We start from the raw sequence: 14,456 nt of genomic DNA on the forward strand, positions 1-14,456 counted from the left end.
TTTTTATATACAAGCGTTAATTGCCTTAATTGCAGAAGGTGCTTTCGATTTTCATCTGGATCATTATAATCAAAGAAATTTAGGTATTCATGTAGGCAAACTAACATTTTTATTGTTAGGGGAAATTGTTTTTTCTTTTGTTTAGTCTGAACAAAGTGTTGTGTTTTATTTATCGGGAATGCAACGAATAGTTATTCTCAAGTTGGGTATGGATGATAAAGTATTAAATTCAAATTTATAATTGAAGGCATAAAAAATCATACAGAAATTAGAATTTGTAAGTATGAGATAAAGTGGATTTGCGATTTTCGAATAAAATTCTTTGGTGCTTGGAAAATTAAATTTTGAAATCGTTAATTCTAATTTTAAGGACGAAATTTTGCCTTTTCGCTTTGGTGAAAGGTGGTTTGAATATGATTGACGCATAATATCGTGTGATACTTTGCATATCGAAAAAAAATTGACTGCCAGTTTACGAGATGGCAAGCGATTTGGCATGGATTTATTTTTATTTTTTTGTATAGATACGAATATGCGACTAGTTTTAGAGGACTAAAATAATAATTAAAAGTCATTCGATAATTCCTTTTGTATGTTTGATAAAAATAGACAAAGGAAATTGTGGTTGGCAAAGCGAGATAAGATTGCAATTTGCAATGGACCGTGAAATTAATTAATTCTAATATTATATTACCCAATTTGTAGAGTGATCGCTGATTCGAGAGATTTTTGTAATTTATAGTTCCGGCCTTTCATACGTAAAAGGCGGCGAAATCATCGGCAATACTGTAAATAAAGCGACGGTAGTGATACTAGTAGAAATTCCAAGCGAAACATGTAATTTGATAACAATTCACTTTATATCAGACATTTACATAATAACAATTATACATTAAAAATTATAATATAGAAATATTTACACGATGTTATAAATAACGCATTTAATTGTCTATTTAAAAGGAAACTGCGAAATAAAAATGTATTTTTAACATTATTAAAAAAAAAAGTTATACACAATTATTCTATGAATAAGTGGAAAGTCTTTAATACAGTTTTACTGTTTTTAGTATCAAAATATTTAGTCTTTTAGTATTTATCACGATATCGATTGAACATCATAATGCTATGACTTGATATACATTATAATATTTTGTCGAATCATTTTATAGAGGTTTTTAATTTATATTAAGATTTTGAAAAAAATGAAGTGGATATAATAAAATCAGCAAGTTCTTTTTGAACTAGATTTTTTTTGTTAAATTAAAAATGAATATTTTATCTTTACATAATATGTATTTACAGCACCTACACGACTCTGTCGCGATAAAATGACATGACCATTCGGGTGATATTGATTCCTCCAGCCAAAGTGGTAATATAGAGAAGAAGCGCGATCGGCAGTGCCGATAAAATAACGTGTGTTCTGGACATAATTTCTACATCTGAAATTTGTAAAGGGTTAATAAGCTTTTTCTAGGCTGAGATTCATTTTTTTTTTTTTGGGTGGCCGCAAGTTATGGAAATCAGGGAAAAGTCAGGAAATTTAGTTTATCAGGGAAAATTCAGTGATTTCGATTTTTTTTACTAAATTCAGGGAATTACTGCAAGAACAACTTTTTCAAGACTAATCCGAGCTGCTACACAGTCATTTTTGTTCTCAAAGAACTTTTTCAAAACAGACACTTTAAAAAAATAACACTTTAGTCACTTTTCTTCCAATAACTAAACTAATGCGCAGAATTCCTTAAAGTTAAATCAAGAATCCAACGACCAAATTTGGACAGTCAGCAAAAAATATTCCCATTTTAATCTGAAAAAATACCTTTTTTTCCTAAAAAAGAAAAGAAAAATAAATTTTCCCTTTTTAGGGGAGAAAAGACATTTTTTCAGATTGCAATAGGAACATTTTATGCTGATTGTCCAAATTTGGTCGTTGGATTCTTGATTTTACTTTCAGGAATTCTACTCGTTAACTTGATTATTGGATGTTCATTAGGATTTCAGGTTTGATTTTAATCTCATTTAAATTTCTTGAATAATAACTAAACTACTATCGAATTCTGATTTCTATCTATTTCTGAATTATCCTAAATTCTTCAAAAATATTTTAGGATATTTGAAAAAATGTCAAGAAACTTTTTAAAGCATTTAATAATTTGAAGGGATTCCAAAGGATTTGAAAGATTTTTTGATATTTTTAAATCATTCAAGAAATTTGCAAGAGCTTTAAAATTTACAAAATATTACAAGGGAATTCAAAGGATTTGAAAAATTTCAGGGTATTTTACAAGATTCCAAGGCATTTTAAATAAAATTTAAAATATTCAAGGATTCTAGGGTATTAAAAAAATTCCAAGGAATTTTCAATATATTTTAGTTTAATAATTTGAAGACTTCAAAAGATTTAAGATTTTTTAATTTTAAAGAATTTGAAGAATTTAAAAAATTTTCAAGGAATTTCAAATGATTTGAAATATTTTAGTTTCTTTTAAAAGATTCCAAGGCAAATATATATACATTTTTTTTTAATAAAGAATTTCAGGATATTTTAGGACATTCAAAGGAATTTTGAATACATTTTAATAAAATAATTTTAAGGGATTCCAAAGGATTTAAAAGATTTTTTGATATTTTTAAAGCATGCAAGACATTTTCAAGAGCTTCAAAAAGTTGCAAAACATTACAAGGAATTCAAAATATTTAAAAGGATTTGAAATATTTTAGGGTATTTTAAAAGGTTCCAAGACGTTTTAAATAGAATTAAAAATATTCAAGGATTTTAGGGTATTTTAAAATATTCAAGGAATTTTCAATAGATTTTAGATAAATAATTTGAAGACTTCAAAAGATTACAGATTTGTTTTTAAATTCCAAAGAATTTGAAAGTTTTAAAATTTTCCAGGAACTTCAAATGATTTAAAATATTTTAGGACCTTTTAAGGGATTCCACGACAACAAAATTTTTAATCAAGAATTTTAGGATATTTTAAAAAATTTTCAATTTTCAATACATTTTAATAAAATGATTTGGAGATATTTCAAAAGATTGCAGATTTTAGGGCATTTTTTAAAATTCCAAGAAATTTTTGAAGAGTTTTAAACATTTTCAAGGAATTTCAAAGGATTTCAAATATTTAAGGGTATTTTAAAAGATTAAAATTCATTTTTTATATATTTCAATAATTTGAAGGTGTTTTAAAGCAGGATTTGAAATATTTTAGAATAGTTTAGAAAATTCTAAAGAATTTTCAATAAATTTTCATTCAATAATTTGAAGGGATTCCAAAGGATTTGAAAGATTTTTTGATATTTTTAAAGCATCCAAGAAATTTATAAGAGCTTCAAAAAGTTGCAAAAGATTACAAGGAATTCAAAATATTTCAGGGTATTTTAGAAGGTTCCAAGGCATTTTAAATAGAATAAAAAATATTCAAGGATTTTAGGGTATTTTAAAAGATTCAAGGAATTTTCAATAGATTTTTTTTCTAATCAAGAATTTGAGGCTCTTTCAGAAGATTCTAAGGAATTTTCAATACACTTTAATTCAATAGTTTGAAGGGATTCCAAAGGATTTAAAAGATATGCTGATATTTTTAAATCTTTCAAGAAATTTTCAAGCGCTTCAAAAAGTTACTAAATATTACAAGGAATACAATTCATTGTAAATAGAATGAAAAATATTCAAGGATTGTAGGGTATTTAAAAAACTTCTAAAGAATTTTCAATAGATTTTAGATAAATAATTTGAAGACTTCAAAAGATTACAGATTTTTTTTTAAATTCCAAAGAATTTGAAAAAGTTTTAAAATTTTCAAGGAATTTCAAATGATTTGAAATATTTTAGGATCTTTTAGATAATTTTCAATTTTCAATACATTTTAATAAAATGATTTGAAGATATTTCAAAAGATTGCAGAATTTAGGGCATTTTTTAAAATTCCAAGAAATTTTTGAAGAGTTTTAAACATTTTCAAGGAATTTCAAAGGATTTGAAACATTTGAGGGTATTTTAAAAGATTAAAATTCATTTTTTATATATTTCAATAATTTGAAGGTATTTCAAAGCAGGATTTGAAATATTTTAGTATAGTTTAGAAAATTCTAAGGAATTTTCAATAAATTCTAATTCAATAATTTTAAGGGATGCCAAAGGATTTGAAAGATTTTTTGATATTTTTAAATCTTCCAAGAAATTTTCAAGAGCTTTAAAAAGTTACAAAAGATTACAAGGAATTCAAAATATTTCAAAGGATTTCAAATATTTCAGGGTATTTTAAAAGATTCCAAGGCATTTTAAATAGAATTGAAAATATTCAAGGATTTTCGAGTATTTAAAAAAAAACTCGAGGAATTCTCGATAGATTTTAGATAAATAATTTGAACACTTCAAAAAATTACAGATTTTTTTGTTTAATTCAAAGCCATTTCAAAAGCTTTAAAAATTTGCAAGGAATTTCAAAGGATTTGAAATATTTTAATGTCTTTTAAAAGATTCCAAGGTGAACAACATTTTTTTTAATCAAGCATTTTAGGATATTTTAGAAGATTCTAAGGAATTTTCAATAGATTTTATTTGAATAATTTAAAGACTTTAAAATGTTTCAGGTATTAGGTATATTTTTTTTAATTCCAAGGAATTTGAAGAAGTTAAAGGAATTTCAAAGGATTTAAAATGTTTTAGGGTCTTTTAAAAGATTCCAAGGCAAACATATTCTTTTTTTATCAAGAATTTTAGGATATTTTAGAAGATTCTAAGGGTTACAAAAGATTACAAGAGATTTGAAATATTTCAGGGTATTTTAGAAGATTCCAAGGCATTATAAATAGAATTAAAAATATTTAAGGATTTTAGAGTATTTAAAAAAATTCCAAGGAATTTTCCATAGATTTTAGTTAAATAATTTGAAGACTTCAAAAGATTTGAGATTTTAGGTTTTTTTTAAAATCAAATGAATTTTAAGAGCTTTAAAAGTTTGCAAGGAATTTCAAAGGAATTAAAATATTTTAATGCCTTTTAAAAGATTCCAAGGCAACAACAACTTTTTTAATAAAGAATTTTAGGATATTTGAGAAGACTCTAAGGAATTTCCAAACAATTTTAATAAAAAAAAATTTGAAGATATTGCAAAAGATTGCAGATTTAAGGGAATTTTTTTAAATTCCAAGAAATTTTTGAAGAGTTTAAAACATTTTCAAGGAATTTAAAAGGATTTGAAATATTTCAGGGTATTTTAAAATGAATTTTGAATAGATTTCAATAATTTTAAGGATATTTCCAAAGAATTTGATATATTTTTGTGTATTTTTAAAACTTCTAAGGAATTTTCAAATACTTTTAAAGAGTTTCAAGGGATTGCAAAAGATTCCAAACATTTTAAAATGTTCCAATGAATTTTGAATACTTTTTAATTCAGTAAATTTAAGGGAGCTTTAAAAGACTTCAAAAGATTTCAAATTTTAGGTATTTTTTTTTATTTCAGAGGAATTTGAAGAGCTTTAAAAATTTGCGAGGAATTTCAAAGTATTTGAAATATTTTAATGTTTTTTAAAAGATTCCAAGGCAAACAAGTTTTTTTAAATCAAGAATTTTAGGATATTTTAGAAGATCCTAAGGAATTTTCAAACACTTTTGAAGAGTTTCAAGGATTTAAAAAAAAATTATTTTAAAGATTTTAAAACATTCCCGAGAATTTTTAATAGTTTTTAATTCAGTAATTTGAAGGGATTTCAAAAGATTTATAATTTAAGGGAATTTTTAAAAATATAAAAAAAAAGAAATTTTTAAAAGCTTTACAAAATTTCCAAAAAATTTCGAAGCACTTGAAATATTTTAGGGTCTTTTAAAAGATTCCAAGACAAACATTTTTTTTTAATCAAGAATGTTAGGATATTTTAGAAGATGCTAAGGAATTTTCAATAAATTTGAATTCAATAATTTTAAGGGATTTCAAAGGATTTAAAAGATTTTTTGATATTTTTAAATCTTCCAAGAAATTTCCAAGAACTTAAAAAAGTTATAAAAATTTAAAAGGAATTAAAAATATTTCAAAGTATTTGAAATATTTCAGGGTATTTCAGAAGATTCCAAGGCATTTTTAATATAATTAAAAATATTTACGGATTTTAGGGTATTGTAAAAGATTCCAAGGAATTTTCAATATATTTTAGATAAATAATTTGAAGACTTCAAAAGATTTCAGATTTTTTTTTAATTCCAATGAATTTGAAAAGCTTTAAAAACTTGCAAGGAATTTCAAAGGATTTGAAATATTTTAATGTCTTTTAAAAGATTCCAAGGTGAACAACATTTTTTTTAATCAAGCATTTTAGGATATTTTAGAAGATTCTAAGGAATTTTCAATAGATTTTAATAAAATAATTTAAAGGTATTTCTAAAGATTTCAAATTTTAGGTATTTATTTTTAAATCCAAGGAATTTAAAGAGCTTTAAGACTTTGCAAGGAATTTCAAAGGATTTGAAATATTTTAGGGTATTTAAACATTTTTAAGATTAAAATGAATTTTTAATATATTTTAATAATTTGAAGGTATTCCAAAGCAAGATTTGAAATATTTTAAAATAGTTTTAAAAATTTCTAGAAATTTTTAATAGATTTCAATAATTTACAATTTTATATATTTTTGGGTATTTTTCAAATTTCTAAGGAATTTTCAAAAACTTTAAAAAATTTCAAGAAATTTCAAAAGATTTGAAATATTTTAGGGTACTCAAAGACATTCCAAGGGATTCTGAAAATAATCTGAAAAAATGTCAAGGACATTTAGGATATTTTAAAATATTTCAAGGCATTTCCAAAAGATTACAATAATTTGAAGGGATTTCATAGAAATTTAATCATTTTTAAAAATTCCAAGAATTTTTCAAGTACCTTATAAAGTTTCAAGCGATTTTCAGGGGATTTAAAAAGATTTTTAATTTTTCAGGGAATTTTAGAATATTCCAATGAATTTTCAATTGATTTCAATAATTGAATGGAATGTCAAATATTTTAGCATATTTGAAAAGATTTCAAGGTCTTCTTTTGGATTCTGCTGAGTTTTTGCAATCCACTGTGAATTCTTTTGAACTCGCTCAATTCAATGGATTTTTTGTTTCCTTAAATTTTTCTAAATTAATTTCAAACTTTTTTCATATTCTTGAATTGTGTTCAAATCAGTTGATCTTTTAAAATTAATCTGAATTTATCTTGAATGAATTTGAAGTTTTATGTATCGAATTCTTTTGAATTTTTTTTTCAAGTCAACAGAAAATTCGTAACCTTTTTGAGTTAGAAATTAGACACTTTTGGTCACTTTTTCGATTTAAATAGGTGACTTTTTCACTCTGTACACGTAAATTACGCTATGGAAGCTCTGAGAATAAAATAAAAAATTTATAAATTTAAATGGAACATTTTTTTTATTCCATTTATGAAAGATTGTATATAAAAAAAAATGTTGCAAGATTATAATTTTTGTTTTTAAATATGAATAATCAGGGAAAAGAGAGGCAATTTGGAAAATTAAGTTTTGCGGCTACCCTGTTTTTTATAGATAATTATTTCATAACTTACTCGCATATCCTAAAAATGTTATGTACGTATAATAACTGACAGCAATCAGCCAAAAGGTGTTTCCGAGGAATCGAGAGGAAAACCCATCGTGACTGATGAAGCCTGCACATAAAATTTTTTAAATTACAATCCTTTCTATTTAATAAAAAAAAAATGTTTCAACTGCAAATTTTTGTCACTTTTGTTTACCATTGTAGAGAAATAGTTGTACAAAATGAAGAATAATGAGAGGTGGAAAAAAGGCATTCAAATGGATGTCAAAACAATATCCCCATTCGACATCTTGTGTTTTGTCAACTCGCAAGTATCTGTTGGCCACGAACCTGTGCATATTAATATATAATATTTTCAAGTTTTTCTTGAAAAATTAAAAGTGATATTTATTATTTATTAATGTATCATATAGCTAGAAGGAAATTCACGCGAGCGCTCACGTCCCTGGATTTTTATTTACTGATATAAAAAATATAAACAATTTAAAAATCACTTATTCGACAATATTTTAAATATTCAGTTTAAAGATTTTTTTGAAAATAATTAATCATTTCGAATTGAAAGCGTTACAAATTATAAAAGAATATATGGAACAATTCTGAATTAAAAACTTTACAAAAAAAAAGAAGTTTAGATTAGTTAAAAATCGCTACCTGAAAGTATTTAAAATTGAAAGTGTATGAAATTGAAAATGTTTCAATCGCAAACTCTCGAAATTGAAAAATTTCAGACCAAAATTTGGAAAATTAGAAATTTTAAAATGATATAATTTAAAATTTAAAGGAAATTATATTGTATTGTTTCTGATTCAAAAACGTTAAAAATTGAAAATTTAAAAATTAATTTCAAATCGAAAAATAAAAAATTCTTAGTATTTTATACATAATTTACTTCAAAAATCTTTTCGAAATTTTCATGCAAAACCTAGGAAAATTATATTTATATAACCCTAAATCAAATAAACACAAGAAATTAGAAAAATCATCCTTGTGGTTTGAAAATTCATCTCTTTTGGTATAAATTTCATCTTTCAATTTCAATTATTCAAAATTCTTCTTTTTTGCAAATATTTGATCTTTTTTGTTTAAAATCACAACTGGTCAAAAATTCATTTTTTTGGATTGAGGATTCAACCATTTTGTAGAAATTTGGTCTTTTCTGGATTTGCATCATTGGGTTGAAGATAACATTTTTTGTTGAAATTTTGATTATAATTTTCAACGAAATTGTTAAATTAAAAAAAAATTAACCAAAAATGGAATAGTGAAATTTTTAGATAAAAAAAACTTTGAATTTTCAACTAAAAAAAAAAGACATTTTCAATAAAAAAACGAATTTTTTAATAGAATTTGTAGTTTAATTTTTAGCCATGAATATGATTTTTTGACTAAAGTAATCAATCTTCAACCTAAGAAATTACTTTTCAATATAGTAGTATAACTTTGACTAAAAAAAATATATTTTTTATGAAAAATTGAATATTTGATATTCCTACCTGAAAATATTTTATTGTTAAATAAAATACAGTTGAATTTAAACAAAAAAGGCGAATTTAAAATAAAATACATAACTTTTAAGTTCAAAAATTAAATTTTAAAAAATCAATAAAATAGTTAAATTTTAATCTGAAGAAATGAATTTGCAATAAAAAAAAATACATTTTTCACCAAAAATGAAATTGTAGTTCATTTTTCAGTTACAAAAATAACCAAACAAAAATAATGACTTTTCAACCAAAAAGATGACAATTCAAAAAAGAAGATTGATTTTCTACCAAAAAGTAGAGTTTTCAACTTGAAAATTCAATTTTAACAAACAAAATATTTTAAACTCAATAGATACATTTTTAACCAAGGAAATTCATTTTTAACCAAAATAAATAAATTTGCAAACAAGAAGAATAATTTTTTTTAAAAAAGTCAATTTTCAAACAGTTGAATTTTTCACTAAAATTATCAATTTTAAAGAAAGAAAACCCATTTTTAACCAAAAAGGGACAAGTTAAATTTTCACTTAATAAATTTTTCACGATAAAAGCGAATTTCATCAAAATAGTTTATTTTAAACGAAACTGATGAATCTTCAACAAACAACGTAAAATATAATAGTTGATACTTCAATGAAAATATATTTTAAATTAAGAGCCGTTGAATTCAACCAGAAAGGACGAATTTTCAATAAATCATGTAAATTTTCAAATAATAAAGATCAGTTTTTTAATCAAACATAAAAACAAACAAAATAAAAGATAAATTTTCTACTAAAGATAAGAAACTTCAACCGATAAAATTCTATTTAAAAAACAGTTAAATTCATTTAAAAAAGAGAATATTATTCTCCAAAACAGTTTTTTTTTTAATTGGGACTCTATTTAACGAATTAACTATAAACTTTTATTAACAATTTGTATAAAAAAGCTCATTTAACATAATAATAATAATAATAATAATTCATACCAAAATAAAGAAGCGACCAAAAATCCGATTCCAATGCAGTCCACTATTATTACGTAGAACAGAAACTTGAGAAATTGAAAGAATCCTAAACCTAAAACGATAGCGAATCCTATCGAGGAGACACACAGCCAAAATGTTAGCAGTACCAGAAAAGCTGGATCATCTCTGGCAAACTGTGATTTTGTTTCTGTAATCATAAGATTAAATTACAATTATTTCTTTAAGAAGTACTTTAAGTAACTCTCAAGAATAATAATCCGAGGTATTTTCAAAATTCTCTGATTTTTCCTTGAATAATTTTTTTTTTAAATCATTAATATTCAAATATTAGCATTTTAATCTTGTAATACTTTTAACACAGAATATTTTATAAACGGAATAAGACAGAATTTCATATACAAATTAAGAATTTTCAAATTTATTAATTCATTAAAAAAAAGTCTCTTCTATTATAAAAGATGGTTTTTTTTTTGACAAAATCATTGAATTATTAACATACCAGTTGAATATTCAACCTAAAAAGACAAATTCCCAAGGAAAAAGTATCATAGTTTATATTTCAATAAAAAAAGAATGAAATTTATACAGCAACAAAAAAAGAATTCTAAATATAACTTCAACAAAAAATTAATTTTCCTCCAAACTGATGCATTTTTTCCCAACAAAAATGAAATTTTGTAAACTGAAAAATTATTTTCTTTTACCAAAAAATGCGAATGTTCAATTATGAAGATCAATTTAAAAAAAATGAAAGTTATATTTTTTGTTAAAAAATGAATTTCACACCAAAAAACAGTATATTCCACTAAACAGTTAAATTTTCAACCAAATAAAATAAAATGTCAATAAAAAAATTAACATTTAATAACGTTTCAATATTTACCCAAGTAGTTGAATTTTCATTTAAAAAAGATTAAATTTGAACAAAACAAATCAACTTTCATCCGAACAGATGAATTTTCAACTAAAAATATGTATCTTTAGCAAAAAGAACGTTGTTAAAAATTTGATTCAACCAAATCTTTCGAAAAAATTAGTTGAATACTCAAGCAAAGAAGAATGATTTTTAACCAAAAAGTTGCATTTTAATTTTAAAAAATTAAGTTTCCTCCGAACTAGGTCAAGTTTTAAATCAAAAAGATAAATTTTCAAAAAAATAGTTGAATTTTCTGTTGAAAGAGATTTCAATCGAGTTTTCACGATCAAAATATGAAAATTTAAAAAAGGAATAAGTTCTATGAAAAAAATTAAATTTTTTCATAGAACTTGTACTTTCATCCAAAAAATATTTCAGTTGATTCTGCAAGATCAAAACTGAATTTTTTTAACAAAAAAATAAAATTTTTCTTAAAACAGATGGATTTTTTATTAAATAAAAACAAAAACAAATTTGAAAAAATAGTTGAATTTTCATCCAGAAAATATTTCAGTTATTTTTTTAACACCCAAATATTATATTTATAAAGTAGAATTTTCAACCAAAATTTTTGAATAAAAAAGACGAACTTCCAAAAAAAAGAGTTGAATTTTCAACCAAAAAGTTACAGTTTAAAATAAGGACTGTAAACAATTTGTCACAAAAATGGATGTATTTTTAAGAAAATTATTACATTTTCAATCAAATAATAAAGTTATAACTAAAAGGATAATCTTTAGAAGAAAGTTGTTGGGTATTCAGATTCGAGATTCTTCAACTTAAAATGAGATTGTTCAATTTTAAACGCTTTGAATTAAAAATGATAAAATTTCGACTCTTTTCTAATAAAATTGTCAATTTAAAAAAAATTTTAATCTCAAATTTTTCAATTTGGAACGGTTTTAATTAAAAATAATACAGTTTTAATTCCTTTGAATTTTAAATGATCGAATTTTTAGAATTGGATTCGGAAAATATATCATTTTTAACGTTTTGTACTTGTCCTATTTTCAAAATTTTATTGAAATTCCAGTTTCGGCACCAGGTGGTGAAATGGTGGACCACCATTTCCAATAGTAATTAAAAAAAAAAACTTTAGTAACTTTTCCTTCAATGAATTAACCCACGAATTAAAGATTCCTACATTTTTTACTAGATTCCAAAAATTTTAAAGGATTTTTAACATTTTATATTATTGTTAAACCGTCAAAGAATTTTCAAAAGCTTTAAAAATTTTTAAGGCATTTAAAAGGAATTCGAAGAATTTAAAAATATTTTTGGGTATTTCAAATTATTAAAATTTGCTACCAGATTTTAATAATTTGACAAGATTTTTTAGTATTTTTAGAGTACCAAGGAACCTTCAAGACACGAAACAAAATTTCAAGGCATTTTGAAGAGATTTTATAAGATTGAAGGAATTTTATTTTTATAAGGTCTTTTTTATTTTTTATTTGATTTCATAAGCTCTGAAGAATTTTAATTAATTTTTAGGGGTTACAGAAAATATAAGATTCCATGTAATTTCACGGGATTTCATCATATTTTAATGTATTTCAAAGATTTTATTTACAAAAATTGAGGGATTTATAAGATTTTACAATATTTGAAGGTATTTTTAAATATTTTAGGATATTTCAAATGATTCTAAGAAATTTTTAATTGATTTAAGTTATTTGAAGGGATCTCAAACAGATTTTGAAATTTTAGGGTATTTTATAAATTGCCAAGATTTTTTCCAGAAGTTTTAAAAAAGTTGAAGAATTTCAAAATATTTTACAGCATTTCAAAAAGTTTACAATATGTTAAAAGATTTTAAGGAATTTTCAATTGGTTTCAATAATTTAAAGGGATTTCAAGCATTTTTAAGGATTCTAGCATATTTAAAAAAATTCCAAGGAATTTTAAAGAGCTTTAAAAAGTTTTAAGGGGTTTCAAAAGATTTTACAAGGGTTGACATATTTTAAGGAATTTAAAAAGTTTACGAGGAATTTTCAATTTATCCCAATAATTTAAAAGGATTAAAGTTTTTAAATATTTTAGGGTATTTTAAAAGATTCCAAGGAATTTTTAATTGATTTCAGTAATTAATTTTAAGGGTTTGTAGGGTACTATTGAAAATTCCAAGGAATTTTTAAGAGCTTCAATAAGTTTAAAGGTATTTCAAAGGATAGAAAATTTTAAAGAAATTTCAAGATCCCAAGGGATTTTCAATTGATTTCAATAATTTAAAGGGATTAATGATTTTAAAGAAACATATTGACAAAATTTCTCACAAATAGAACATATTTTGTTCAAGTTTACCTTTAAAATTCTTTTCAAAAATTTTCACAACATTTCAATGGGTTTAAAAGGATTTAAAATAATTTTAGGGATTTCAAAGATATTACAAAAATTTCAAAGAATTTTCAAGGATTAAAAAAAAAGTATACGTACGCTTGTACAATTTTTTTTAGAATTTCTAAAGCTATGGCACGATTTTGCAGAACTTATAGAATTTTAAAATATTTCCAAAGATTGTCACGGATTATTTAATCATTTATTTATTTTATTTTATAATTTTAGGAAATATCAGATTTCATAAAAATTCAGCACTAATTAATAATATTTCAATGGACTTATCTTTAATTCGTCCTAAAGCCTTTAAAATTCACCTTCAAAATTATTTTAAATACCCTTAAATTTCTTTCAATTTATTCAAAATTAAATAAATTCAAAGAATTTTTCTTGAATTCCTCTAAATTCTTTCCACTTTTAATAAAGTAAATTGGATTTTTCCAATTCATTTTAATTCTTTTGAATTTATATTGAAATTATTTTGAAGTCTTATTAATGAGTCATAAATTCGATAAAATTCACCTGAAATACTTACGAATTTCAGCGTATTCGTTTGAATTCTTCTCAATTGAAAAGAACATAAATCACATTTTTGCTTTAAGTAACTTTTTGGGTTAGAAATTAGTAACTTTCAACCACTTTTTCGGTGTTTTATATATGTAATTGTTTTTTTTATAAATGTTACTTACGTTTCCGACTTCTAAAATTTCTGTACACTTTTTGCGGATTAGTAAAAAGATACACCATTTGCCAGGAAGCAAATTCAAAATCCATTTGCTCGAATTTTAAAAGCTTTCGCAAATATTTGTAACATTTTGTTGGTGCACCGAAACATTCTTGCCTGAAATAATATTTAATTTACTTAAAATTATATTTTTATCTTCGCCAAGTGACCACAGTTTTTCAGTTCACTGAATGTTTTTTTGAACCTAAGAACTTGTTTTGTAAATAAAATATCGAACTGAAACTTTGGGAAATGTATTAGAGTACAATAAAGTACGTTTAGGTACTGCATTTTGGTAGGAACTTACTGAAAATTATTTCATCTTTTTTCTGAACCCCAAAATTTTTTGAACGTGTTAACTTTTTTTATACATAAAATATCGGTCTCAAACTTTGAGAAATGCAAGAGTCGAAAGAAAACTACATTTAAGTACAAAGCTTAATAATAAAAGATGT

At 23.4% G+C, this 14,456-nt stretch overlaps 1 protein-coding gene across 1 annotated transcript; it reads right to left on the bottom strand.

Moving 5' to 3' along the window:
• Nucleotides 1–713: 713 nt before the first annotated feature.
• On the bottom strand, nucleotides 714–14,121 carry LOC117171751 (protein unc-50 homolog). Its single transcript, XM_033359349.1, has 5 exons — nucleotides 13,967–14,121; nucleotides 10,025–10,211; nucleotides 7,764–7,897; nucleotides 7,575–7,676; nucleotides 714–1,442 (listed from the first exon to the last, which is right to left on the bottom strand). Exons 1-5 carry the CDS (start codon nucleotides 14,049–14,051, stop codon nucleotides 1,306–1,308), a joined length of 645 nt encoding a protein of 214 aa, XP_033215240.1. The 5' UTR covers nucleotides 14,052–14,121; the 3' UTR covers nucleotides 714–1,305.
• Between the last annotated feature and the right edge of the window lie 335 nt (nucleotides 14,122–14,456).

This window comes from Belonocnema kinseyi, chromosome 4 (genome assembly GCF_010883055.1).
Source record: "Belonocnema kinseyi isolate 2016_QV_RU_SX_M_011 chromosome 4, B_treatae_v1, whole genome shotgun sequence".
NCBI classification, from domain to species: domain Eukaryota; kingdom Metazoa; phylum Arthropoda; class Insecta; order Hymenoptera; family Cynipidae; genus Belonocnema; species Belonocnema kinseyi.

Bases quoted from the DNA above. Each gene is read 5' to 3' on its own strand.
- LOC117171751 (XM_033359349.1), bottom strand. From the start codon at position 14,051: ATGGATTTTGAATTTGCTTCCTGGCAAATGGTGTATCTTTTTACTAAT. The intron at 10,212-13,966 runs GTAAGTAACATT...TTATGATTACAG, and splicing joins AAATTTTAGAAGTCGGAAAC to AAACAAAATCACAGTTTGCC. The intron at 1,443-7,574 runs GTAAGTTATGAA...TACAAATTTCAG, and splicing joins AACATTTTTAGGATATGCGA to ATGTAGAAATTATGTCCAGA.